At 45.2% G+C, this 26,715-nt stretch overlaps 1 protein-coding gene across 4 annotated transcripts in view; it reads left to right on the top strand.

Annotated features, from left to right (window-relative positions):
• Positions 1–398: 398 nt before the first annotated feature.
• LOC147619891 (DHHA1 domain protein) overlaps positions 399–26,715 on the top strand; it is a 54,566-nt gene continuing 28,249 nt past the window's right edge. For 2 of the 4 annotated variants that reach the window (XM_086825750.1, XM_086825753.1), the window contains exons 1-2: positions 416–649; positions 26,592–26,640. In XM_086825750.1, coding sequence (XP_086681876.1) covers positions 556–649; positions 26,592–26,640 — 143 coding nt within the window. In that variant the 5' untranslated portion in view covers positions 416–555. Of the gene's footprint in view, positions 650–26,591; positions 26,641–26,715 lie in introns of all 4 variants that reach the window. The other 2 variants (XM_086825751.1, XM_086825752.1) reach the window with 2 other exon arrangements.

Raw genomic sequence — 26,715 nt, forward strand, 5'->3', positions numbered from 1 at the left:
GCTAGCATCACACCATGGCAAATTTGGAAAGCCAAAAATCTAGCCCATATATATTCTTTGAGGGTAGGGATTTTGGCATATCATTTTTTTCGTGGAGGTGTGGCCCAAATAGGCATACTTCAGGATATTTCTCATGCCCAAAGATTGGTTGAGATATCCCTATATTTTGGGATAAGATTTTTCTTTCTATTTTTTTTAGCTTATGGCCGTGATTTTGTAATGTTTCACTCATACTTAATAGTGGTCTCTTTATAGGGAAAAAAACCAATATTTCTCAAATGGAGATACATTAAAGAATGATTGAAATGATCAAAAAAATTAATTTGATGATTATACATTTCCTTGATGGGAAGGTTTTGCTTTTTTTCCTCGATGGGAAGGTTTGCTTCCTCTTTTGCTTTTTTTTCCTTTTCAGGGCAAATTTTGTTAACATGACCTTTTTTGGCACGCTTCTATTTTTTTAAAAAAATAAACAGGCCTTTCTTTAGCAACAGGTGAGGTGACGTTGAGCTATGGCAAGCCGTGCCGCCGTCCTCTACCACTACCCTTGCCCTGATGGAGCTTTTGCAGCCCTGGCTGCGCATCTCTACCACTCCGCTCTTGGTCTTCCGGCCGTCTTCTTCCCCAACACAGTCTACAGCCCCATCAAGTGAGCAGTAGTCCTCGTCTCCTTCTCAGTCACTATGTTTTTCTTTTTTTTTTTCACCTGGTTACAGATTTTGCTTTCTTTGTGTGCTTCTTGACAAGGCTTTGCATTGTTTTTTCCCCGTTGTCGGTTTTAAGAGAAACATGCATATATGTATGGATGGCAAATCAATGTATGCATGTATGTATGTATGGTAAGTTCACTATTACTTTTACTCACAATATTTTTCTGAGGCCTCATGTGCTTTTACACACAATGTACACATGCACCTTGGTATGTGCACCCCTGATCAAATTTTCTTTTGCCAAGCTTCCTTTAGTCCAACTTTCTCTACCTCCTAAATTTCCTTAGAAATTTTTAATATGAATCTCTCAATCTTACTAATATTCTCTCTCCTAAAAAACTTAAATTTGCAATTTTATGTACATATATTGGGCTCACGGAGGGAGCTTACATGTACATATATATATATGTATATTGTGTGTGTGTGTGTGTGTGTGTGTGTGTGTGTGGGAGCATATATTAATACCAAGTTCTACACGCACTATTGGGCAGTGATGATGTTAGTGGGGATGTTGTAGTATCTAGTCTATATTATGCATGATGAAGTATAAATTTTCTTGTGGATGACTACCATGAGGCTATAAATTGCACTTTCTTAAAGGTGAATTTGGGCATGTTCCTGTCACGTTGAGTTGCATATGGACATAATGAATGCGTGGCCAATATATGCTTCTTAGTATCCTCATCAACACACACACACACATACACACACACACACACACATACATACATACATACATACATACATACATACATATATATATATATATACATATATACATATACATATGTACATATACATACATACATATATACATATACATATGTACATATACATACACATATATATATATACATACATACATATATATATATATGTACATATACATGTGTATATGTACATATACATGTATATGTACATATACATGTATATGTACATATATGTATATGTACATATACATGCATGTACATGTACATATACATGCATGTACATGTACATATACATGTATATGTACATATATATATATATATATATATTCACATTTCATGTGGGTGGAGAGAAAAATTACTAGACCAAGGAACGTGCCTTCATTGAAAGAATATATAAAGTGCTATGTAATATATAATTTTTGAAATGAAAATTTGACTTGAATGTTGTGATATGAGAGCATATGAGTTTTGTTTTTGGAACTTTGATTTGAGCACTTTAGTATAGCCTGCATATGAGATGTGTTTTTGAAACGTTGATATATGATTTTAGAAATAGATTCCTTTGAGAACACATGAATACTATTTGTGTGTATATTTAATATATTAGTATTCGAACAATAATTTGATGTAGGTAAAGACTTGGCACACTTCTCTCCAAATATTACAAGAGCCAAGTAATGTGCCCTTCTTTGGAAGAACTGAAAATTTGATTGAGCACTATGGACCTGAGTATATGAGATGTGATTTTGGAACTTTAATTTAAGCACTTTAGTATCGAGCACATGAGATTTGTTTTTAAAACTTTTATATATTATTTTTGAAATGAGAATTTGATTTCAGCTCGTATTGATCATATGAGATTTGTTTTTGGAACTTTGATTTGAGCACTTTGGTATTGGGCATATGAGAACTTTGATTTGAAAAGACACATGAATAGGAAGTCTACTAGTAGGTGAAGGACTTTGAGACCTTACCTCTTGCAACTGCTCCTACAAAAATCCAATGCTGTGAATAAAGCTGTTGCTCAAAGGATGGAGAAATTGAAAATTCAAGAGTATGCGGTATGGTTGGTATATTGGAGGGAAGAAGTGGCTATATAAGCCCATGTACTTTGGATACGGGTTGATAAATAGATGAAAAGCAGCATTTACATTGGCGGGAAGAGTGGATGACTCCATCCCAAGCATAGATTCACCAGTCATAGATATGTTGGTGGTTGTTTTAGAGTATGGGGTTGATCATAGTTATTAAGCTGATGTACTGACTCTATACTCCACAACAAATCATCCAATAAAGCAAAGCTTTAGAAAGCCTCCCTTGTACCTCCATACTAGAAAGCCAAACTAAAGTCTCCCTTATGTCTCCATACTCTTAACATTAACATATAAAAAGAGCCCTTGCATTTCTGGTTACATTGGCATCATGAATCTCCCCATATCTTCTGAATCCTGATGCTCGAATCTTTGCTCCCGCATATGCTTGGCCATGATCTGGGATTAGATCTCCAGTGCAGGTTTCAAGTAATTGTTTGCATTGTCAACCTCATAAAGCTTGAGTTTTAGAACTCCGGAGCCAAATCACCAATTGCACTCACCAGACCATGATGATTGCTCCCATGCCCTTCATCATTGTGCATACATTGCTCCCATGCCCTTCATCATTGTGCATACATTGCAACAAGACCTTGACAAACTTCTTCACTTTAGAGCTCGAATCCTCCCCAAACATGTCATAGAGTGTGGGTGGGATGGTCCCACGGCAAGGTGATACTTCCATGTCTTCTATTTGAAAATCTCTAGCAATGTTGAAATTGGAAGAGCTCTACTCTTTACATGTCTCTCCCCCTCATATTGATAGGAAAACCGCTAGTAAGACTCATCGTGTTCCTTGAACCGATGATAATGGCCATGCCTATGAAGCAAAGGCAAGCAGGTTAATGCCATGATCTTGAAGTGCTTCATGAATCCTCTTGCTTCGTGGTACTTCCACCATTTGAAAGCTTTCTCCAATTTGCTCTTTAGCATTTTGACAAGCCTGTGCTGTGACATGAATCTGATAGAGGTCACCGTCGACACTTTGTCCATAATGTCTTTGAAGTCATCATCTGCAATTTTGCATCCCACTAGAGAATAATCAACAAACTTCTCATCTTCTCTTTCTTTCTTGAACTCTCTATTACTCTTACTGTTTTAATATTTAAGAATGTTTAGATGCCAAATTGACCAAGAAAGATGGAAGCAACCCCTAGGTAAGAGCGGTTAGCTGAAATGCTAACCAACCATTTTAGAACTACGAGAAGTTAAAAGAGGAGAGAAAACAATACTTGAATCTACCTAAGAAAGAAAGTACCAATAGGGAGAAAGAGAATGAACTCATATCCATTGTGTTTAATTAAGAATCGTGTGGATAATAGAAGCGACTTGATGATGACTCGGCCCAAGAGGCAAAGAAGCAACCGTCCTACCTCCCAAGTGAGAAATAGAAAAGCAAACAATTTATGGATGGAAATGTAGCGGAAGCTCTGGGAGTCTTCTTTCAGCCCTAAACACCATCTTGGAAGTTGGAACATGCTTGATGCAAAATGTATACAGAAGATAGAGAGAAGAGAGAGAGAGAGAGAGCTGAGTATTCAATATATTCTATAGTACAAAAAGGTACATTCTTGGCTAGCTAACTGACTGCCCCATCAAAAGGTGCTAAAATGCCTAATCAAAACCTTAATCTATGACTTAGCCTGTGGGAGGGCTGAATAATCAAAACGATGAGCAACAAATGCCTTAAATAGCCCTTGGGAAGTCCTCATGGAGTGGCCGACTTGCTGTCGGCCAGCTCTTGGAAAAAATATTCCAAACTTGTTGTAAAACCGACAGGAGTTATTCCCTTCATGCATTGGCCGACAACCCTCCTGTGTCCTCCACAAGTTTTTCCTTGCCCACACAAGCAATATATGCTCCAAATCTGGTTCTAGTCTTGTCTTTTTTTTTTTTTCCCCTCATCAGGTCTTATTGCATTCCTAGTCGCACACAGGAATTTCACCCGGCTACACACACGCACACGCACCATACTAACCACACACACACCGGAGTACCACAAGGGGGTGCCACCCTTTCCAAATATTGGCCACTTTATAGGTAGTGGACAAGCTGCGGGACAAACCCCACAAGTTAGTTGCTCGGCTGATTGGAGTGAACACCCTGCACACCTTTGGTAGAACTGGGCATTGTAAGTCGAGTCACAATCTTTGATGTCCATGGCAACCATCGTCCCTGATCTAGAGCGTGAGCTTGAAGGACAAGCATTGCACACTGTTGTCGTGGCAAGATCGCGGAAGAGGAAGGTGGAAGCAAGCGCCATGACGATTGAACAATGACAGCCTAAGGAGTGTGGGTGGTTGCCTACGTGCCCACTTGCACGCGAACACACCCTTAGTATAAGATGTCCCCAAGAGAATTTGAACCCTAGAACTCCCGTAGAAAGTCCAAAGTCTTATCCACTAGGCTACCGCCTTGTTTGTTGCCCCTCAAGGGTCAGCCTTGGGATCAACATGCACTCTAGACCTCCCGCAGAAAGCCCAAAGTCTTATCCACTAGGCTACCACCTTGTTTGTTGCCCCTCAAGGGTTAGCCTTGGGATCAACCTGCACATGTCTTGCACATGACATCCCCCTCTGCTAAACTTGATGATGGGATTCCAACTTCTATTCTTGGATGACTGTCATCATCCCATTGTCCATTCTTGGAGTCCCAAACCTATCATTCTTTCCTTCCTGGCAACCTTTTCACCGAAAACCCTGCTCGGTCTCCAAACCCACTCCAACTTTGACGAAGATCTATGCATGTGTTCCATCCTGTCCCCTATCCCTTCATGCCTTGTCCCTGAACACTTTCTCTGGTCTTCTTTTCCTAAGTATTGAGTCTGGCACTCTCACTCCATCCCTTGGAGGATCATCCTCCCTTGGAACCGTTGTCTGAAAGCCTTTTCTGGTGTGTCCCAAGTGGCACTCGACTCACAAGACTACCATTCCCTTGGGTCTTGTGGAACACCACCAACCAACGTCCTGGGAACACTTCTTCCATGTTGTGTGTTCCTTTCCTTGGAGTGTGCACCTTCATTTGGGACTGAATCAGTGTTTAGTCTTGTTGAGCCTGATGTCGTGTGTTCCTTTCCTTGGAGTGTGCACCTTCATTTGGGACTGAATCAATGTTTAGTCTTGTTGAGCCTGATGCTTTGATACCAATGTCACATGCGGAATCTGTGGGAGTCTTTTTTCAGCCCTAAACACCATCTTGGGACATGCTTGATGCAAAACGCATACAGAAGATAGAGAGAGAGAGAGAGAGCTGAGTATTCAGTATATTCTATAGTACAAAAAAGCACATTCTTGGCTGGCCAACTGGTTGCCCCATCAAAAGGTGGTAAAACACCTAATCAAAACCCTAATCTATGACTCAGCTTGTGGGAGGGTTGAATAATCAAAACGATGAGCAACAAATGCCTTAAATAGGCCTTGGGAAGTTCTCATAGACTGGTTGACTTGTTGTCGGCTAGCTCCCAGACAAAATATTCCAAACTTGCTGTAGTTGACATGAGTTATTCCCTTCATGCGCTGGCTGATAGTCCTCCTGTGTCCTCCACAAGTTCTTCCCTGCCCACACAAGCAGTATATGCTCCAAATTTGGTTCTAGTCTTGTCTTTTTATCTGTTGCCCCTCAAGGGTCAACCTTGGGATCAGCCTGCACATGTCTTGCACATGACAAAACAATACACTATGAGGGCAAGAAAAGTAGCTATAACTATTTGGCCCTTCTAGCTCTATTTCACATGATGAAACCCATGCCTGGATACTAGACAGGTGGAAGAAGACATGGGGACAGGGTCCATAAGGTTTGATTAAGAAAAAGCACCATTCTTCGTCAAAAGCAAGAAAAAGCAAAAAGTCAAACAGGGTTGATCGTGAGCCAAGGACACCACTGGTAAGGGGAGATTGAGTTGGACCAAAAAGCTAAAAGCGGCTTTTTCAAAAAGCAGCTCCAAGGCCAAAAAGCAAGGTCTTGAAGCTAGAAGAACAAAACAAGAACTTTTGACTAAAGTTGAGTAATATGTTACTATTAAAAAGACCAAAAGCAAAGTAAAAGGGTCACTTTTTGGCAAAAAGCAAGGCTTCCCCAAGTAAAGCAGGCCATGTTGTGGCCTATGAATGACAAAGACAACAAGGAAGCAGATGCATTATCACGGAGACCCTTGAGCCATGCGGTTTCTATGGGTTACCATATGGATTTCACTTTGATGAAGGATCCTTATAAGTTATGCTACCAAAGAGGATTTCAAAGATGTTTTGGAACAGAGTGCAGAATAGAGATTTGGTGACTTTTCATGTCATCAAAGAGAGTTTTTTTATGATGCAAACCCCTTTATGTGTAATAAAGGACTTGAAGACCAAAAGTGTCTACAACTCAAGCTTGGGAGAAGCTGCTACAATGGCCTAGCAGAAAGAACATTAACTTTTATGTTTAAGAATGTTTGGTTTTGTCAGATGGATAAGTTTGATGTAACAAGCGGAAGCTTCGGTAGAAACCAAGGACCTCTCCATACGTCTCCATCCATCGATGCTACCAGCTCGGCTGTGGTGATCCACTGAGGGTCCCCATATCTCCACTCCATACATGTCACGTGCACACCATTCAGGTGTGCAGTGACATGGCATCATTTTGGCATCATCTACATCATCAGGATTTATCAAGCATCATTCAAGCACTTAAATGAATGTTTTCAGCATGTACCACATGGTATGAGTTGGATTCAGCATTGTAGCATCATATTAATCATCTAGACAAGCATTGGGACATGGTGGAGGCAGCCGACAGCATGTTTACTTCAGCCGACTAGCATTATATACCATTTATGGTATTTTATGGGAGTTATGAGCATTTCAGTACTGGCCGACTGCAGCCAAGCTGGCCGACCAGCACCCCTCACCCATATATATACAGGCGCCTCTCCATTCAGCACTCCAAGTCCATTTTCAGCATTCAGCCAAGTGTCCCTCAGCGTTTCTACTCCAGAAGGGCTGAGAACAGCAGCGCATCCATCATCATCAGCATTCAGTCCATCAACGCATCCAGATCAGCCAACGCATCTGTCTCCTCAGCGTTTTCCTTCTCAGGTAAGAGGAGAGCATCTGCGTTTTCAGCATCACCACAGCATTGCTTCAGTCCCAAAGGCATTCCTTCAGCGTTTCCTTCCCAGGAAACAAGGGAAAGACAGTGGGACAACAGTTCATTCAGCATATCAGTATATTCAGCATATAGGCAGCATATTCAGCATCATAGATCCAATTGGATCTCATTGTAACTGCATTCATCATCTAATATAGCTGCATTGCATTGACACATATTTGTCTATCTCTTAAAGATCATAAAGTGCAGTTTAGTTAGACTAAGGTTGTGTTTACGACGGTCGAAGACCTCACATGTCACATTGGTATCAGAGCGTTACAGGGTAACTAGCCATAGAGCATGTTCATTCCATCAGTCATTCAGTCAGACATCATGTTAATCGCTTCCGCACAGTTAAACCCAGTTCTCAAAATCTTGCAGGCCACCCTTAGGGATTTTCCCTTAGGTATGCATTAGTAACCCATCCATCTGCATTCTTGCACAGCATATAGGGTTGCACATGGCTTGCATAGTAGTCATCTTAGCAGTTAGTCTTGCATCTGCAAGGCATACATGTTGCCCATGAACTCTCTAGGAAAGAATGACATCCATCATCAAAGGAGGACATAAGTTTTGGGCTTCAACTGGCAGCAGCAGGGGGTTTCTCTTCCACAGAAGACGGAAGTTCGCTCCAACATCGCCTCAGGAGGTTTAGAGCTTCAGGAACGACGGAAATGGTAGGTGAAAGGTTTCCACAGGCAGGTCAGGGGTGACTCAGGTATTTCCAAGCAGTTTAGCAGCATTTGCCATTCAGTTCCCGCAGTACAGAGAGTCTTGGCTCAAAGGATTTCACTCCTGTAGACGACCTCAGTCCCGGTAGCAGAAGACAGAAGGGGCAGAGGTTCGGAGGAGAAGGATCACCAGAGGAGTCGAAGGTTGCCAGGTATACCACCCATTAGCAGCGGGGAATGTCACGTGCACACCATTCAGGTGTACAGTGACATGGCATCATTTTGGCATCATCTACATCATCAAGATTTATCAGGCATCATTCAGGCACTTAAATGAATGTTTTCAGCATGTACCAGATGGTATGAGTTGGATTCAGCATTGTAGCATCATATTAATCATCTAGACAAGCATTGGGACATGGTGGAGGCAGCCGACAGCATGTTTACTTCAGCCGACTAGCATTATATACCATTTATGGTATTTTATGGGAGTTATGAGCATTTCAGTACTGGCCGATTGCAGCCAAGCTGGCCGACCAGCACCCCTCACCCATATATATACAGGCGCCTCTCCATTCAGCACTCCAAGTCCATTTTCAGCATTCAGCCAAGTGTCCCTCAGCGTTTCTACTCCAGAAGGGCTGAGAACAGCAACGCATCCATCATCATCAGCATTCAGTCCATCAACGCATCCAGATCAGCCAACGCATCTGTCTCCTCAGCGTTTTCCTTCTCAGGTAAGAGGAGAGCATCTGCGTTTTCAGCATCACCACAGCATTGCTTCAGTCCCAAAGGCATTCCTTCAGCGTTTCCTTCCCAGGAAACAAGGGAAAGACAGTGGGACAGCAGTTCATTCAGCATATCAGTATATTCAGCATATAGGCAGCATATTCAGCATCATAGATCCAATTGGATCTCATTGTAACCGCATTCATCATCTAATATAGCTGCATTGCATTGACACATATTTGTCTATCTCTTAAACATCATAAAGTGTAGTTTAGTTAGACTAAGGTTGTGTTTACGACGGTCGAAGACCTCACATGTCACAATACAGCATGGCTGAAGTGACCAAAGTGTCAAAGAGCCAGAGCTTTGTTCGAGGTTCTTGAAACTGAACCTGCGAACACATCCTCTCTAGTCTCCCCAATGCTACATAAGCTCTAGTCAATCTGGTCTCCGCTGCTCTCCTCAAGGAAAATAGTGGGCCACTAAAAACCACACCAAGGTAAGTATATGCATCTGTATACTCCACTGTCTCCTGACCATATGTAAAGGTGGGTATTGACCTCCTAACCCACTGTGCTGTGGTGTTAAACACGAGAGAGAGAGAGAGAGAGAGAGAGAGAGAGAGAGAGAGATTGAGAGATTTTATTAACGTCTTCCAAAAGACCGAACTCAACCTATGAGACAAATCGGTGTACCTGTATGGGGTATCCTCTGTCATCCCAACAAAATGAAAAAGTACTAAACTAAAAAGCTGAATCTGTGTGCAATAAGTACAGTGAGTGGGGGAGGGGATGGAGCTCTACTACTAGGAGAATGCAAAGCTATATGCATGGAGTATACAATCATGATATGCAACCTAGCTAGCTCCATCCTGTGCCATACTGGGGGTATAAAATGGTATACATCAATGAAGGGGGTGTCCACAGCTCCCTGAAGAACATGCCTGGGTCTGCTCTGAATCGAGCCAGTCGCTCCGCACCCTTTCTGTGAAACTGAGCTCTGATCTCTGTCATCTCTCTCTAGTATAGGCATGGTGTCCGAAAGCTAGGTGTCCTCTGTCTCCTGCGGGCTCTGAGTGTCTCTGCTCTTTGGAGAGTAATTCCCTGCCGTGTAGGGGCTGGGAGTGGGATGGATCTTTGAAAAAATGTAGTAATCTGTCCCCCCTCTAGAGCTGTCTGAGCCTGTAATGATGTCTCTCTGTGACGCTGTATGTCTAGAATGAATCTCCCCAGTATGCGCTGGTCTGCTGCCTCAAAGATCTGGCGTAGGGAATGTGGCTCTCTGAATAAAATGGGATCTCTCTCTGATGGCTGTATATGCTCTGCATCTGCATACATAATGCTCCTCACTCTCCACCTCCTCTCTGCACAATCTGCATACCCTCTCCTCTCGGGGGATCCGTGTTGCTCTGCCAGTCTCGATCTCCAATCGATGTGATGAAACTCTAAGCTGACCAATAGCCACTCGGGAGCCGTGTGGTAAAAAGCCCTCCATGCATCTAGGCCTCTCTATAAATCCATCATCAGTGATACTCATGAAGTGATCTCTGTAGTATAGCATCTTCGGTGGAAGAGGCTGTGTAGGCGATATCCATGTCTCTCGTGTATAGAGCTGCCATAGGTCCTGTCTCAATACTCTGTTCCTCTCACTATGAGAGAGACGGATATGTGGTGCATCCCTGTCATACTGGAATGGTGGTAGATGATCCATGTCTAGGCCATGCTGTGAGAACCAATGTGTGACCTGTGCATACCATGATCCTCTGTCTGTTGCCTCAGCCAGCTGTCTAGATGCCTCAAAAGCTCTGTATGACAATCTGTCCTGTGGCATCTCTCTGAATTTGTCTAGCAGGCATATAGTCTGGAATATGGCCTCTACCATCATAGGAGGCGCAGCAAACTCTGCTCGGATAATGTCATGAGGTACTGACGGTTAGCTGCGTATCATGCGTGCCATCATGAGGGAGAGAGGATACAATATTGGGTACCCTCTGTAGGGCCCCCACCACGGATGGTGTTTTTACTTTTATTAGAATGATGCAAAATATGAAATAAAAGATTGAACCACCTGAACCTTCTTGGCTGAGGTGGATCTCTGCCCTTGACCTTCAATCCTTCACCCTTGCGTTAGCTTCTCCCTTGGCTGTCCAGGCCCTTGAGTAACTTCAGCACCTTGTGAATTATGAGATTGCTGGACTGAATTATGCCTTGGGTATTTATACCCCCTAAAGATGCTGGTCGGCTGGTTTATCTAGGTTGGTTTGCTGAAAAAAGACCCACAACCTGCTAAAGTGGCATTAAATGCTGAATAATTCCCACGTGTTCACACCTACACCCTGGCCACTTTGCGCATGCTGCTGGGCAGCCTTCTGGGCTGGCCGATTGGGTGCTGAGCAGCACCCAGGCCTGGCTGCCTGGCTGGGCTGGCTTATAGGTTAGTCGGCTGCCTGACCAAGCCCTCTTGGGCTGGCCGACAGCCTGCCCAGCCCCTCCTTGGGCTGGTGGGCAAGGGCCATGGACCCCTTGGGGTGGCCTAAGGCCTACCCCCTGCCCAAACATGGGATATAATATCCCTTTCTGGGGTAGCCCTAAGGGATGCCCCCTTCTACATGCAACCTACACAGCTGTTTGGCATCTGGTCATAGACCAAACACACAGAGCAATTGACATCATTCCAGAGGGAGACTACAGCGCGGACTGGCACTGTTTCATGTGTAGGACAATGCACACCTGACCTCGGACGAATGGAGTGGAACACTGGCTGACTCGTCCTGGACTGGGCTCACATGGGACCAGTTTTCCACCCCAGGTCCTGCACCTTCTTGTTCAGATACGTCTACGTGGCATCCAAGTGCGGGATGCACGTGACATTTGACCGACAAAAGCTAGCAGGATTATTGCACCCATTGAATGTTCTATGGGAGAGTATTTCTATGGATTCTATCTTTGGATTGCCAAAGTCGGGGAATGATGGTATATGGACCCTTTTCAGGATACCAAGAAGATCAACCATGTATGTCATCGGTTGGACCTTTCAAATCATTGTAGGACGCATAATGCCTTCCATGACAGTTTATTGAAACCATGTACAGGTTACCCCCAAAGGAGCCTGTTTTGGAGGATCCACTTGGGGAGGAAGAGCCAGAACACTGGAACAGATTGTGTTCCATTCTATGAGAAAAAGAGGAAAGACAGTGGTTAAAAAGTTCCTCTTGGAATTTGAGAATTATTCTCTTTTGGATGCGAAATGGATGCCAGAGAAGTACTTCAAGGAATATCGAGATATACTACGAGCTTATGAGAAAGTGGTTGGTCCATATGTATTTGAAGTACGGATATCAACGTCTTGCGATGAAGACAGATTCAAGAGGGAGGGATTGTACCTCTAGTCCTCTACATTGTATATATATATATTGGACTGGAATTAATCATTATTCAGCTTATATAATGATTATTTGGACATGCTCTAGTTTGGGTGGCAACGATGTCCGATGGTCCAAGGAGCGAGACTTGTATATGGGAGGCATGTGTCAAATCCCCACGGATCTCCTCGTGATCATTCTTGGTTCGAGACTCGAAACCTGCAAACAAACAAACAAACAAACAAACAAGCAAGGGGGTGCAGGCCCGACTCACCTCCCAACCATAACAGCCGTGGGGAGCCCACAGTCTTGGCTGTCCCCACCGAGCCACGAGCTGAGCTAACTAGGTTGACGTACCGACCAATCTCCTCCTCGCGACGTCCCATACCGCCACGAAGCTACCCTCGCGGGCCTCGAGATTGCTGCTGGCCTCGGCTGCATAAAGCAGGTGCACGTCTGCACTAGATCCAGGCTCCAAGACCATAGAGCTCTCACAAACTCGCGAGACTCTCTATATCCCAATAACTAACCTTGGCCACCCTTTTATAGGCTCTTGGTCGGTCATCGAGCGTCCACACTTGGGTGCCCGCTCGTCCATACTTGGGTGCCCGTCCGTTAGTATATCCCTAACTCAGTTCGTCAATCAGCCTGCCTAGTTCCAAGCTTCCCCAAGCCTCGAAGCTAGTCTTGCGTGCGTGTAGCACACGGTAGATACACACTGTGCACATGACATACTCCCCTTCCTCTAAGAGCTCACTCCTGAGCTCACTAAAAAGCCAGGGTAATCTCTCTGAAGAGTAGTCAATGTCTCCCATGTAGCGTCCTCCTCAACACGATCCTTCCACTTGATCTTGTATTCCGTGATAAGCGTATTACGCAATCTTCTTTCACAAAATCCAAGAATCTTTTCAGGTTCGTGCGGAACAAATGTCATGTTCTCGACATCTATAATTTCTTGAGGAGTAACTAACTGATCTGCTCCACCCAGTACTTCCTTAAGTCTACTGACATGAAATACAGGATGAACTTTCACATGAGAAGGCAAATCCAATTCATATGCAACTAAACCAATCCGTCGTGTAACACGAAATGGTCCACAGTATCTAGGGGATAATTTCGGAGATCTACCTGTTCGTAAAGTCTCAGAATCTTTCGGAACTCGCAAATACACCATCGTTCCTTCAGAGAACTCTCTGGGTGAACGATGTCTATTAGAATAAAACCTGTCTCGGTCTTGAGCACTTCTAATAGATTCCTTTGCAACTTGTAACATTTCCTGCATATCTTGCAAAAAATTACGTGTTGCATCATGCTGAAGTCCTGAGAATCCTACTGTAACAGGTGATCTAGGTTGAAAACCATACATAAGCTTGAAAGGACTAAAACCTGTACTCGTATGCTTAGTACTGTTATATGCAAATTCTACTATAGGAAGATAGTCCTCCCATGAACTCTGTCTTTTGGATACATATGCTCGAAGCATATCCTCCAAAATCTGATTCACTCTTTCAGTCTGGCCATCAGATTGAGGATGATAAGAGAAACTCAAATTCAAAGTTGTTTCCAACTTCTCAAAAACAAGTTTCCAAAAATCACTTGTAAACTTAGAGTCCCTATCATTGACTATGTCCTGCAGTAACCCGTACAGTCTAAACAATTGCTCGATAAACTGCCGTGCCAATTGCGTAGGTGTAATAGTCTTCCGGGTCGGTAAAAATCTAGCCATTTTTGTCAAGCGATGTACCACAACCCAAATAGAATCGTGGCCTAGATGTGTTCTTGGTAATCTGGTAATAAAATCCATGGAAATACTTTCCCATTTATTACCTGGGATTCGCAAAGGATGCAACAACCCAGCATGTCTAAAGCGTTCAGCTTTATTTGCCTGACAAATTTGACACTTGAGAACATAATCTTTTACATACCCTTTCATCTTTGGCCAATAAAAAGTCTGTTTCACTAATGATAGTGTCCTGTGTACCCCAGGGTGTCCAGTAGAAGGGGCGTCGTGACACTCCTTAAGAATCTTGGACCTAATGTCCGGGATCTGTGGTACACAAATTTTGTCATTACAGAATAGTAAACCATTCCGAATCATCCACTGGCCTCCTGCAGCCTGAATGGTAGACTGCTCAGTCATTGAGTCTTGGTCAATCAATGAGCTCCTGTCCTGGATCTTCTGCCAAAATGGACCAAAATAACTATCAGTCCTGCAAAGCCCTCTCAATGACTGAAATAAGTCAGTAGAAATCTCGGTGAACGACAAAGAATTCACCTCTCTAATTCGACTAAGCGCATCTGCAACATTATTCATGGACCCTTTCCGATAATGGATCTCAAAATCAAAATCTTGCATTAACTCCGCCCAACGAGCTTTCCTTCCTCTCAAATCATCCGCATCACACATACTTGATTGACTGATGATCAGTCAATACCACAAACTTGGAGCCATATAAATAATGTCTCCAAACCTTGAGAGCATGAATCACAGCATAAAGCTCCTTCTCAAGGGTTGGCCAACGAGATTGAGTGTCGTCTAGCTTTTTACTTTCAAAAGCAACCAGTCTACTATCTTGAAATAAAGCAGCCCCAATAGCATAGTCAATGGCATCAGTTTCAAGAACATAAGGCCGACTAGGATGAGGCAATGCTAAGATAGGTGCTTCCTTGACTTTATCTTTCAAAAGTCTGAAGGCCATATCCAAATCGTTATTCCAAGTGATAGGCTAATTTGACTTACGTCCACGACCTTTCAATAAGTCGGTCATCGGTAGTGTGAGCTGAGAGTACTCCCGTATAGATTTCCGAAGAAAAACAACAAAACCGAGAAAAGAACGAAGTTGTTTCACTGTTCGCGGTATAGGCCAGTCCAGAACCTTCTGAACTCGGTCATAATCAATGCTCAATCCATCTCGAGTGATCTTGTGTCCCAAGTAAATGATGTCGGTCATAAAGAACTCACATTTACTTAACTTAGCATATAGTCGATTCTGTCTTAAAATAGATAAGACAATCGTGAGGTGTCTGACATGATCCTCAAGAGTACGACTATATATCAAAATATCATCCAGGAACACCACCACAAATTTCCCCAAATGTTCACGAAAAAGATCGTTCATCATTTGCTGGAAAGTGGCTGGAGCATTGGTTAACCCAAAAGGTAATACGAGAAACTCGTAATGGCCATACCTAGTCCGAAAGGCGGTTCTTTCGACATGCCTTTCATGAATACGTATCTGGTGATAGCTAGTACGTAAATCTATCTTCGTGAAATATTTCGCTCCTGCTAACCGGTCAATCAAGTCATGTGATCTAGGGAGAGGATAACGGTTCTTAATGGTCAGCTTGTTCAATCTCTTGTAATCTATACACATTCTCCAAGTATTGTCCTTCTTTCTCCTAAGCAACACAGGTGCACCCCAAGGTGATTTACTTGGACGGATCTGGCCCATCCTCAAATAATCTTCGAGCTGTTTAGCCAACTCATCTTCCTTAGCTTGGCTCATCCTATAAGGTGGAATACTGACAGGATGAGCACCAGGGATCAAGTCAATACGATGATCTACTGCCCGTTCAGGTGGTAAACCCGATGGCAGTTCCTTAGGAAATACATCTTGAAACGAATCAAGTATCTTCTGTAATTCTTTGCTTTCAAACACACTTAATTCATTTACATCCATGGAAGGTATGAGAAATGAAGAAAGTGGAATCAAGACACAATGGAAAGCGGTATACAAAGAAGAATCCATTATATTTTCAAAATCAATTGTATTTACAAGAGGTCCCTGAGAGGGATGAATACAATCACCTAAAATACTATACTTGGTGTCCTTATGCTGAAAAGAAAAAATATGACTAGACCAATCTATCTGGACTTCAAGAGTCTTAGACCACTCAATCCCTAATAACAAAGTCTACATTTTCTAGATACATTACATAGCATTCCAGAGTATCTTTGTAGTCCTGAATCTGGATTGGAAGCATCTCCACCTTGCGATCCCAAACTTGCCTTCCCGCAGGTAGGCATACCTCATAGGTATGGTCGCTGAGTGTCGTATCAAGACTCAATTTCTGCACAAGTTTGTAGTTAACAAAGTTGTGTGAATTGCCAGGGTCTAAAAGAATGTGAATCTTATGGCCATTCACTTCTCCATAAACTCGGAGAAGATCATGCAAGCCAAATACTTTAGAATTGAACAGACAATCAGAACAAGTACTAAGGCGAGAAAGTATAGTAACTGACGTACCTGTCAAAGACAACTGGTTAGCTGCCTTTGACTTGGGTCTTGTGTTTGTCTTGGCACCCTTTTGCTTTGGGCACTTGTTACGCATGTGTCCTTTTTCTTGGCAGATAAAACAACGTTCTTCCTTCTTGAGCTTTAAAGCCCTAAGGAGTCGTTTCTTCTTCGCTAGTGTCGAACTTGAATTCTTCGAAGGTTGGTCCGAAGACTTGCCTTCAGTCGTGTTAGCCATAGGTGCGGAGAACTTTCTTTTATGCTTGTTCCCCTGCTCGGTAACGGGTTTCAACTTGGAAGAGACCATTGTATCATCATAGATACGAGCTGAATGAATGGCTTCGTCCAATGTTTTGCATTTGTTATTTTTAACCTGTAATCGGTATGAGTTTGCTACGAAAAACCCCAAAAGAGTAGTGGGATCCATCTTTGTAGCTTTCATCTACAAGTCATGAAACTTCTGGAGATAGACCTCATAAGTGAGGTGCTGCGAGGTCATGGTCAAAGCTGAAAACCGGGCAATAACATCATAATCATCCTCTTTCTTGAGGAATTCTTTCTTGAAGACGTCTTTGAATTGTGCCCAAGTCGTTGGCTTAGGGTTGAGTTCCTTCCACCAAAGCAAAGCTTTGCCGGACAGGAAACCTGCTGCTAACTGTATCTTCTTTCCGTCATCATATGGATGAAACTGAAAGTGAACTTGCTACTTATGTAGCCACGTGTCCACGATCTCCTTGGTGCGCTGCTTTTGCTCGCTCCCAAACGGTTCCGGAGTAATGTTAAGGCCTAAAGCAGAGGCCAAGGTATCCATACCCGAGAAAGTAGAGAGGGTAGTGGTCAATAGAGCGATGGAGTTCTGCAAAGCTTGCATCTGGGCTGCGATTTGTGCCTGACGTTCCGTTGAAGAAGCTTCGAGAGCTACTTTGAACTCTTGGAAATCTGATTTTGACACAAAATCGTCAAAAAGATCGGCATCGGTACCTTCCGTATAGCCAGCAAGCCTTCGCGTTCCACAAGGGGCTCCAACTCTAATTCTTGGGTCGACATCGTGAAGAGGGTAAATGGAGAGAAAATTTGATCTTTGCACAATGAAAGTGCAAGGGAACTTGAGAGCTTGAGAGCTTGAAAACTTGAGAGATGTGTGGCAAGAAGCCCACTTAAGGGGGTTTATAAAGGTTTCCAAAAAAACTAAAAGCCCCCAAAAGCTATCTTTGGCTTTTGTTTTTGTGTGTTTTTTTAAATATATATATATATATATATATGGATATATATATTCTAGTTTCTTAAAAAAAAAAACACCTTGAAACCTTAGAGGAGGGGTCTTTTAAACTTTAAAAAAAATTTAAACTTAAAAAAAAAACGAAAGCTCTAAAAAAAACGTGGGCTTTCCTTGTTTTTTTTTCCCTCCTAGATTAACCGCCGGCGTGCTGGCTGTCGTCACCTGCTTCTGCCGGTGCTCGCTGTCCAGCGTCTGCGCCATCCTCTCATAGGCCTGGCGATGAGGCCACGTGGGCCTGGGCGCCGGCCTGGCCTGGCGTAGGTGCTGCCTGGGCTGGCTTGGCAGGCCTGGCCGCCTGGCTACGCAGGCCAAGGCGCCTGCCAGCCGACTGGCCCTGGCCGCCCATGCACTTGCGCCCACAACCACCCGCAGCACCCGGCCAACCGCACGTGACCAGCAGCACTCGGCCAGCATGCCCACTCGCCATCGTGTCCACCTTCGCACACGCGTGCTCTCTCTCTCAATCGTTCGCGAAAAGCAAACTTGCTTTTGCCTGTTCTCTCTCTCTGCAGTTCATACGACTGCACAACAAATCTCTTCTCTTCTTTGCAACGCAAACGACCCTACTTAGACTACCATCCCCATCAACATGGGTCTCTTTGATGAAGAAAAAACACATACTGAATCTGAAAACAGCAGCATGCACAGAAAAACAGCAAGCTTTTTAACACATACCTTTCTTCGATCTCATCTTCTCTACCTACCGACTTGCTCGTTCACGAGGTATGCTCTGATACCACTGTCAAATCCCCACTTATCTCCTTGTGATCGTTCTTGGTTCGAGACTCGAAACCTGCAAACAAACAAACAAACAAACAAGCAAGCAAGGGGGTGCAGGCCTGACTCACCTCCCAACCATGACAGCCGTGGGCAAGCCCACAGTCTTGGCTGTCCCCATCGAGCCACGAGCTGAGCTAACTAGGTTGACGTACCGACCAATCTCCTCCTCGCGACGTCCCATACCACCACGAAGCTGCCCTCGCGGGCCTCGAGATTGCTGCCGGCCTCGGCTGCATAAAGCAGGTGCACGTCTGCACTAGATCCAGGCTCCAAGACCATAGAGCTCTCACAAACTCGTGAGACTCTCTATATCCCAATAACTAACCTTGGCCACCCTTTTATAGGCTCTTGGCCGGTCATCGGGCGTCCACACTTGGGCGGCCGCCCGTCCATACTTGGGTGCCCGTCCGTTAGTATATCCCTAACTCAGCTCGTCAATCAACCTGCCTAGTTCCAAGCTTCCCTAAGCCTCGAAACTAGTCTTGCGTGCGTGTAGCACACGGTAGATACACACTGTGCACATGACAGCATGTTAGAAGTCATCTCCTGTCTTTATGTGGACACCAGGGCCTTTGTTGTGGGTGTGCCCGCCCTTGTAGTTGTTGTTCTCATTTTTCCTCACTCCCCGTATTTTTTCCCCACATTTTTCCCACTTTTCTATGGCTTGGGTGGTTGCCATGTGGTGGCTGGAGTTCTGAGGTACTACCCGACTGGTCATTGTTCTGGCCGACTCATGACAGTTGGCTGGTCGTGGAGCTTCAGGGCCTGTCGGCTACCTCTGATGTAGGCCAACTGCAGTCTGGGGGCCATATAAAATGGCCCCACTGTCCTCTTGCCATTGTGTATTGTATTCGGGATCTTCTTGTGTATATATAGTAGAGTTATATGCCTCTCTCTCCATTGCTGTCTGTTTTCTGCACTTGCTCTTGTGTTTCCAGATTTAGTCATCATCTCCGCTGCGCATTCTGACATGGTATCAGAGCTCTAGGCTCTTGATAGTTCTTGGGAGTTGTGTGAGCAAGAGGGGGACTTGTGTTGCTAATTGGTGGACTGTTCGGGATTGTTCGGGAAGAGGAGAAGCAAGAGGACGGCGGGCTGATTTGTTGGACAGCCACTTGCAGGTGTAAGTTCTTCTTTGTTCCCACCCACCCACCCACCCTTTTTTCAGAGTATATTCCCGCAATGGCAGATTTGGTAGAGATGGCCGAGACGCATGTGAAGATCCCTACACTCCCCACATTCCCAGTGGACTGTCAGTTGGACGGGAACAACTACGGCATATGGAAGGTTATGATGGAATCTGTTCTGGAGTCTTACGACCTTGTTGATTTCATCGTTGTTGGGGTTCCACGGCTGGAAGTAGAGGAAGGGGAGTTACCGCCGACCCGTAAGGACCGGGAGGCACAGGCACAGGCACATGCACAGTTGTGGGATCATGTCAACGCCAGGGTCCGTTCATTTATCTTCCTCAACTGCACACCGCAGGTAATCAATCATGTAAAGCATATGACACTGGCCAGAGGTATATGGCAACATTTGGCTTCTCTTTACAACAGGGTATCGCCCATGAAGAGGATTTCCTTGGAAGTACAGATGCGGGTTATGAGCCTTGCAAAGTCGTCGACGATGCGGGAGCATATTAATAAGCTGCAGGCTTTTCAGCAGAAAGTTCTTCAGGCTAGGAAGGAGATACCATCGGAGGACATGGCCATAACGTTGCTGTCACATTTGTCCTCTCAGTACTCAGCATTTGCCCTCTCAGTACTCAGCATTTTACTCGTCTTTTTTTACCAGTGGTGGCAGGCTCAGCACCATCATGTGGGAGGAGCTTGTGTCCATGGTCTTGGACCAGGAGGAACGATTCATGAACCCTCCTCAGGGTGCAGGTTCGGAGGCCTTAACTGGCCAACGGTTGAAAGGCTGTAACACGGGCAAAGGGAAGGCTTCATCGGAGAAGTCTTTTGAGAAGAAGTCCGACGTTGACCGCGAGAAACTAAAGGCAGAGAGGACCTGTAATGAGTGTGGCGAGAAAGGCCACTATTGGAGGCAGTGTCCCAAGCGGCAGACCGAGAAGGGTGAAGATTCCTCAGCAGCAATCATGAAGACTCCGGCTTTTGTGCACTTGGAGGTGATGGACACCGATGTTTCATTTTCTTCAGGCAGGGAGGAGGTTGGAGGACTCGCCGCTACGGATACTCGGGAGTGGATTCTAGACAGTGGTGCTTCTAGGCACATGACTCCTTCCCGTTTAGATTTACAGGATCTCTGCAAGTATTCTGGTCACATTCTTACTGGGGATACATCCACTATCCCAGTTCACAGTGAGGGCAGGTTGGAGATAGTTCTCGATGGTAGAGGGGGGAAGCATTCCTCCCAAGTGTTGTATGTTCCGTCACTTGGTTTTCATCTGTTGTCAGCGCATCAGGTTTGCAAGACTAGCGTACGGGTGGAGTTTGATGAGCATTTTGTTGCTCTCGGGGACAAGGCAACAGGCCAGGTAGTTTGGGAAGGCGGAGTGGAGAATGGAGTTTACAAACTTTCAGGTTTGTGATGAGTGGCAGTCTGGTAATGGCCACTTAAGTGTGGATACGCTGCAGGTGCAGGCTTTCCAGGACCAGATGGAGGATAGCTTGCCAGTTGATGGCAGCAGTTGGTAGGAACTTTCCAGTACTTATGTTGGTGGTTCCTGTGTTCGTCAGTCAGAGGAAACTGAACAGGTAACTTATGCTCTGATGTCTCATAGTATTCGGGACAAAGAAACTCCTGTAGATGAGGATGTTCCACGGGGACCTCTCGGAAAGCCAGGCAGGTGGCAATTGATTACTTGTAGAAGGAGGTGGATTCTCCAAGCTTTGTGGTTCCGGATTCAGAGGGGGTGGTTGATAGGTTTCAGAAGGCCTTGCGTGGTCTTCAGCAGGTTTCCAGGATTTGGCTTTCCACCGTAACAGGTGTTGATCCTTATAAGCAATGTGATGCCTCTTTGACTCGGAAGCAGAATGGTTCATTGATTTGGTTGATGGATACCAGATTGAACTGGAGCTTCTTGATGAGGGAGTTGAGCTGGCAGGATTGCATATCTTGTGGTTTTTGCGGCATGCGAAGGATCATGGACTCTTTTACACAGGAGGGGGATTGATGGATGGAGTCTGACTCCACGGTTGGAGTGACTTAGATTGGGGAGGAGATCTGGACATGAGGAGATCTACTTCAGTCCTCCCAGGAGCAGTTTTACGGAGCAGTAAGAGGAAGTCATCTTGTGCCTTGTCGTCGATAGAGGCAGAGTACCGGGCTGCTTGTGATGTTGCTTGTGAGGTGGTAAGGTTGCAGAGGTTGCATGGCAAGATTGGGCTTCCACTGGAGGAACCCACGGTCATCCAGAGGCACTTTGTTCATGAACAGTTCGTTGCTGATGACATCTTGCTAGAGTTCTGTTCGATGGAGGATAGTACGGTGGACCTCTTCATGAAGTCGCTATCTCAGGATTTGCTCAGGCGGCACCCCAGCTCCTTGTGGTTGGTTTCACAGCCAGGAGCTGAGAGGGGGTGTTAGAAGTCAGCTCCTGTCTTTATGTGGACACTAGGGCCTTTGTTGTGGGACTTGTTGAACACCATGGCCACTTTAGTGGAAGAAGAGGACATCGACGAGCTAGGCATCCGGCTTGTTGAGGGCATGCTTGATGATGTCAGTCATGGACTGTGAAGCAGCGATCAATGTCGATGAGGATGGTGATGTCCGATTCATGGAAATTGAAGTGATCAAGGAAGCTTTTGTGGATGCACTTCAAGTTGTTGATGCATCCATGGAGCTCTGCCTTGGTACCAGGGTAGTTGCATCCCACCGGCACAACCTTCTTAGCCATCAAAGCTCACCCTGAGAACACCTCTCCCTTGCTCGGCCTCTAATCTCTTAACGCTCGCTCAATTGCCTCTGATCGGTGAATTGATTCTTGTGCTTGTTACTACTGACTGCCCACCACCCACCTGCAGGAAAAAAGGTGGCCATTGTGTACGCCTCTTGATTGTGGCCCCCATTCATTGCAATCTTATCTTGTAGTGTTCTTCAATGACAAGTAAGCAGCACTCTCGATTTGTGTGAAAGGGCTGAAATCCCATGTTGCCTGCTTGATCTTATCCAAAGTATATGTGGTTATAGCTTCTTTGAGCTTGCGAAGTTGGAATTGCCCTTTAAGAGATCCTGTTGCAGCTTTAAGGTTTTGAGGGGTGTTGGAGGCCTGGATGGATATTTTGGTTGGGAGGTGGCAAGTTCTCCTTGTATGCCTCATTCTTCTTTGACCTCTAGACAAAAAAGGCCATAGTGATAGCGATGAGGAGAATGGCAACAATGGCTACAACCACATCAATCAAGCCTTGAAATGGTAGGATCCAGGCTGCCACCCCGGCGCTCCTCTGGGTCCTCAAGCTTGTTGAAGTCTCGTCCCATGCACCAAGCATGTACCGGAGGTAGACACTGGTGCACCTGAATCCAAAATGTAATGCGATCCATTGCTCCATTGGGAGCATAAAAATTGAGGGGGCCAAGTCTAGTTTCCTGAATCAGCCGCTATGCACGTTTTGGGACAATCGTGCTTGTACCCACTACTTGGGAAGCCATGGACTCCCCTAGTGAAATGCATACTCCACCATAATTTCCCGGGGGCCCAACAACAGGGAACCAATAGGTTTGGCTCTTGTCAAGAAGAATCTTCCCACAATAATGTGTGGCCGGCTGTGAGGTGGTGCTCTAGAATCATGAGTAAATGGTGCCTCCCATGAGGGCTCTGTGAATCATGAGTATATCAATGGTGCCTCCCAGGAGGGCGCTGTGAAGCTCCATCGTGATGGTAGCCTTGCGCCTTTTGCAAAAGGTGCCTCCCATTCCAAACATTCCATGAGACAAACTGCATGGCTGAAAAGCTAGGTGACGTGCCACCGCCAGTCTCTCCATGGCACGTCTAATATTTGGGGTGGGTTTTGATGGGGAGTAGTGGGAGTCGGTGCGAGGGTGAAACCGCTCCAAATATGCTCGGATGCGGGCTGTTGTATCGATTCCTCCCTAGATTGATGTCTAGCCTCCTTTGGTGCAACCTCTCAGTGGAGGTGTCTGTTGACTCCATGCTTCGTTGTGAAGCGAAGCTAGAAGTAAATGACGAGACGAAGCCTCTTCCGCACTGGAAGAAGACTAAGGAGCTTCATCTTGGGAGTCTTCTAGGAAGTACTAGGGCATCTTATGACCCGGATGTTGACCACCACATCTGAGAGTGGTAGACAGCTTGGTCCTAGAGGGTTTGGGTCGTCACGGCCTCATCATCCCACAGTGCCCCTGGAGCCATGCACAAGGGGAAACCACTAAAACATCAGCAAGGGTGGGGCAGGAGTGGTACATGACGATGCAAACCCCAAGAGATGCACAATCCTTTGAGAATTCTTCTGCCTCCATTGGAAGATGGTGGAAGAAGGCATAGTCCATTGGGAATGCCATAAAAAGGGGGGGGCCTCCCTTGTGAAGCTGTGATGAACCTGGTGATGGGGGAGGAAGGATCTAGGTCTTCATGGGGTCGGAGAAGCTCTGGAAGGAGCTCCAATTGCAAGGGGGGGGGTGTGGAGCCCTCGAGGAGGAGATTGAGCTTCCCTCTGTTGAAGGGGGTGGCGGGCTTGGGGGAGGAGGGGGAGGTTGTCCAGTGGTGGAAGGGGCGTCCTTGGGGAGAGAGGTTGAGATGGCTCTGAATCAGGGTGAAGCTTGTCCGACTGGGGGGAGGGCAGGGTGCGGAAGGGGGGCTGGCTTATCACGCAATACGGCTGGGGACTGTGGGGGGCATTGGATGATCTTAGGGAAGTGGATCTTGGGGTGGGTTGTTTTGGGAGATCCCTAAGGCTAATGGCATGAAACGGTTCTTTGGAGTGACTGTTGTCTTGCGATGTGGGCCCTTTGCCAAGGGGGCGCCCTGGAGGCAGTGGGGTGAGTGTTGATGGTTGCGGCTGCCAAGAGTCTGCCTCTCCCGAGCTTGCACCTGTGCGGGCAGAGGTACAGTTGAAGGGAGGATTGTCGATCGTGAGGACGGGACAAGGGCGCTGCACCTGAAGCCGCGGATGTCGGATGCCCTGGGTGCCACATTGCGGTGACGGGGGCAGGTACGAGCAAGGTGTCCCAAGTGTTGGCCCGGAAGCACAGAGAACTCCACCCGTTGAAGAAAATATGAGCTGCTGAAGCGGGGGATTACCAATTGATGGGGTAGGTTCCGTGAAGAAGCAACACAGATCCGGAGCGGTTGGGCGACTTTGTCGGCCATTGATGGGGGGCAAGGGCGATCAAGAACTTGGCTTAGGGTGCTTCCAATCGACGAGAGGAGCATGAAGTATTGCCGAGGTAGTCCGGGGAAGTCTCTTTTCTAGAAAAGAAAAAGAAAAAAGAGGTGACCTAGCCTTTTGACGTATTCATATGCATGACTTATAATGGAATAGAGATATTCAATGTTAGCACAACTCTTGGGCTTTGAATGACTCAATTATGAATGAATGAATGAATAATATGACCCTCATGCACAGCCCTCTATTTATAGTGTCTTTTGGGCTAGTTGGTCGGTCAATTCTAATTTAGGGTGTTCACACCATAATAACAACAATGGTGTCCACACTTGGCTGCTCATTGGGTGCCTGGACAAGAATACAATGAATTGGCACGAATGCCCTTACATACACATGAATCCGTCCACACACTCGACCTCTGAGCTGACCAATGATTAGAAGCATGTCCTCGGAATAGTGTGCACACGACATCTATGGTAAATTAACCACGAAAAGTGGATGAAGCATAGTGTGCACACGACATCTATGGTAAATTAACCACGAAAAGTGGATGAAGCATACCCCTTACTCGAAGCTTGTCTGTTTTGTTGACTAGGCATTGGGTACACATTCACACATAATCCTCTATGTAGGATTTCATGTGCGGCCAATAAAATAGCTGGCCAACCAAGGCTGAGATCTTGTGTATGCCCAGATGCCCCACACTAAGTGCAACATGGCATTTATACAAGATCTTAGTTTGGATGTCCACATCGCTTCGCACACAAACCTTGCCATGTTTAAACAGTAAACCATTTGGAAAGGAGTAGTGAGTCAATATCTTTCTCTTTGCTGCACTCATCTGAGAGTTGAGTATTCGAATCACTTGGATCTCACGTGGTGCTACCATCCTAGACAATTGCCAAATTTTACCAAAGGAAAAAATTATCTTAATGTTCCTTTTGAGAGAGATGAAATCTAGTCGATATTTTTGGAAACGAGATAGCATTGACCTCAAGGTTCCTACTAAGGGCATCGGCAATGTGATTGCCGGTGGCCCTTTATTTTAATTATGTCAAAACTGAACTTTTGCATGAGTTCTACCCATCTGGCTTTCTGACCTTCAAATCCAGTTGATTTCTGCGAAGGGTGATCTGTCTATACTGCAAATCTGTCACGAGTTTAAGCGATGAATCATTGCTAGAAGTTCCTTCTCTTGAGTAGGATACCATATCTTCATCTTTGAAAGTTTCTTGCTTTCGAAGGCTACAGGTTTGATAATCTATTACGAAGTTATTGGCATCCATTTCCACCACAAAGGGCTTTCTTGGATCCACAATAAGCAACTTGTGTGTAGAGGTAACTAGCCCTTAAGTGTTTGGAACCACTGATCTACCTTCAAAGCTTAGGATGTAACACAAGGGATCAAAGGCTATGCACAAGAGTGGGTCAAAGTCAGATTCCACTAGCCCTCATGGTCTCTTTGTCGATTTTCAAGTGTTACCTAGCACAATTGGCAAGCCTTTTGTTTGATGTTGGAACGCCTTTGTTTCTTCATCACATCTATCCTTGCATATCCCTCTCCAATATGCTGGTGTTGAGCAAAATGTCTCATTACAGGTGCTTGCAGCTTTGGATTGGTCAAAGGCCGGGGAGTCCTATTTGGAAAGTAAGTTTTTTTTTCTCTTATGAAGAGTTCGAGGGAGAGAGCATAAAGGGAAAGAATTTGTCAGTGCATTGTCGT

Source organism: Cibotium barometz, chromosome 32 (genome assembly GCF_041138505.1).
Source record: "Cibotium barometz isolate CiBa-2024 chromosome 32, ASM4113850v1, whole genome shotgun sequence".
Taxonomy (NCBI): domain Eukaryota; kingdom Viridiplantae; phylum Streptophyta; class Polypodiopsida; order Cyatheales; family Cibotiaceae; genus Cibotium; species Cibotium barometz.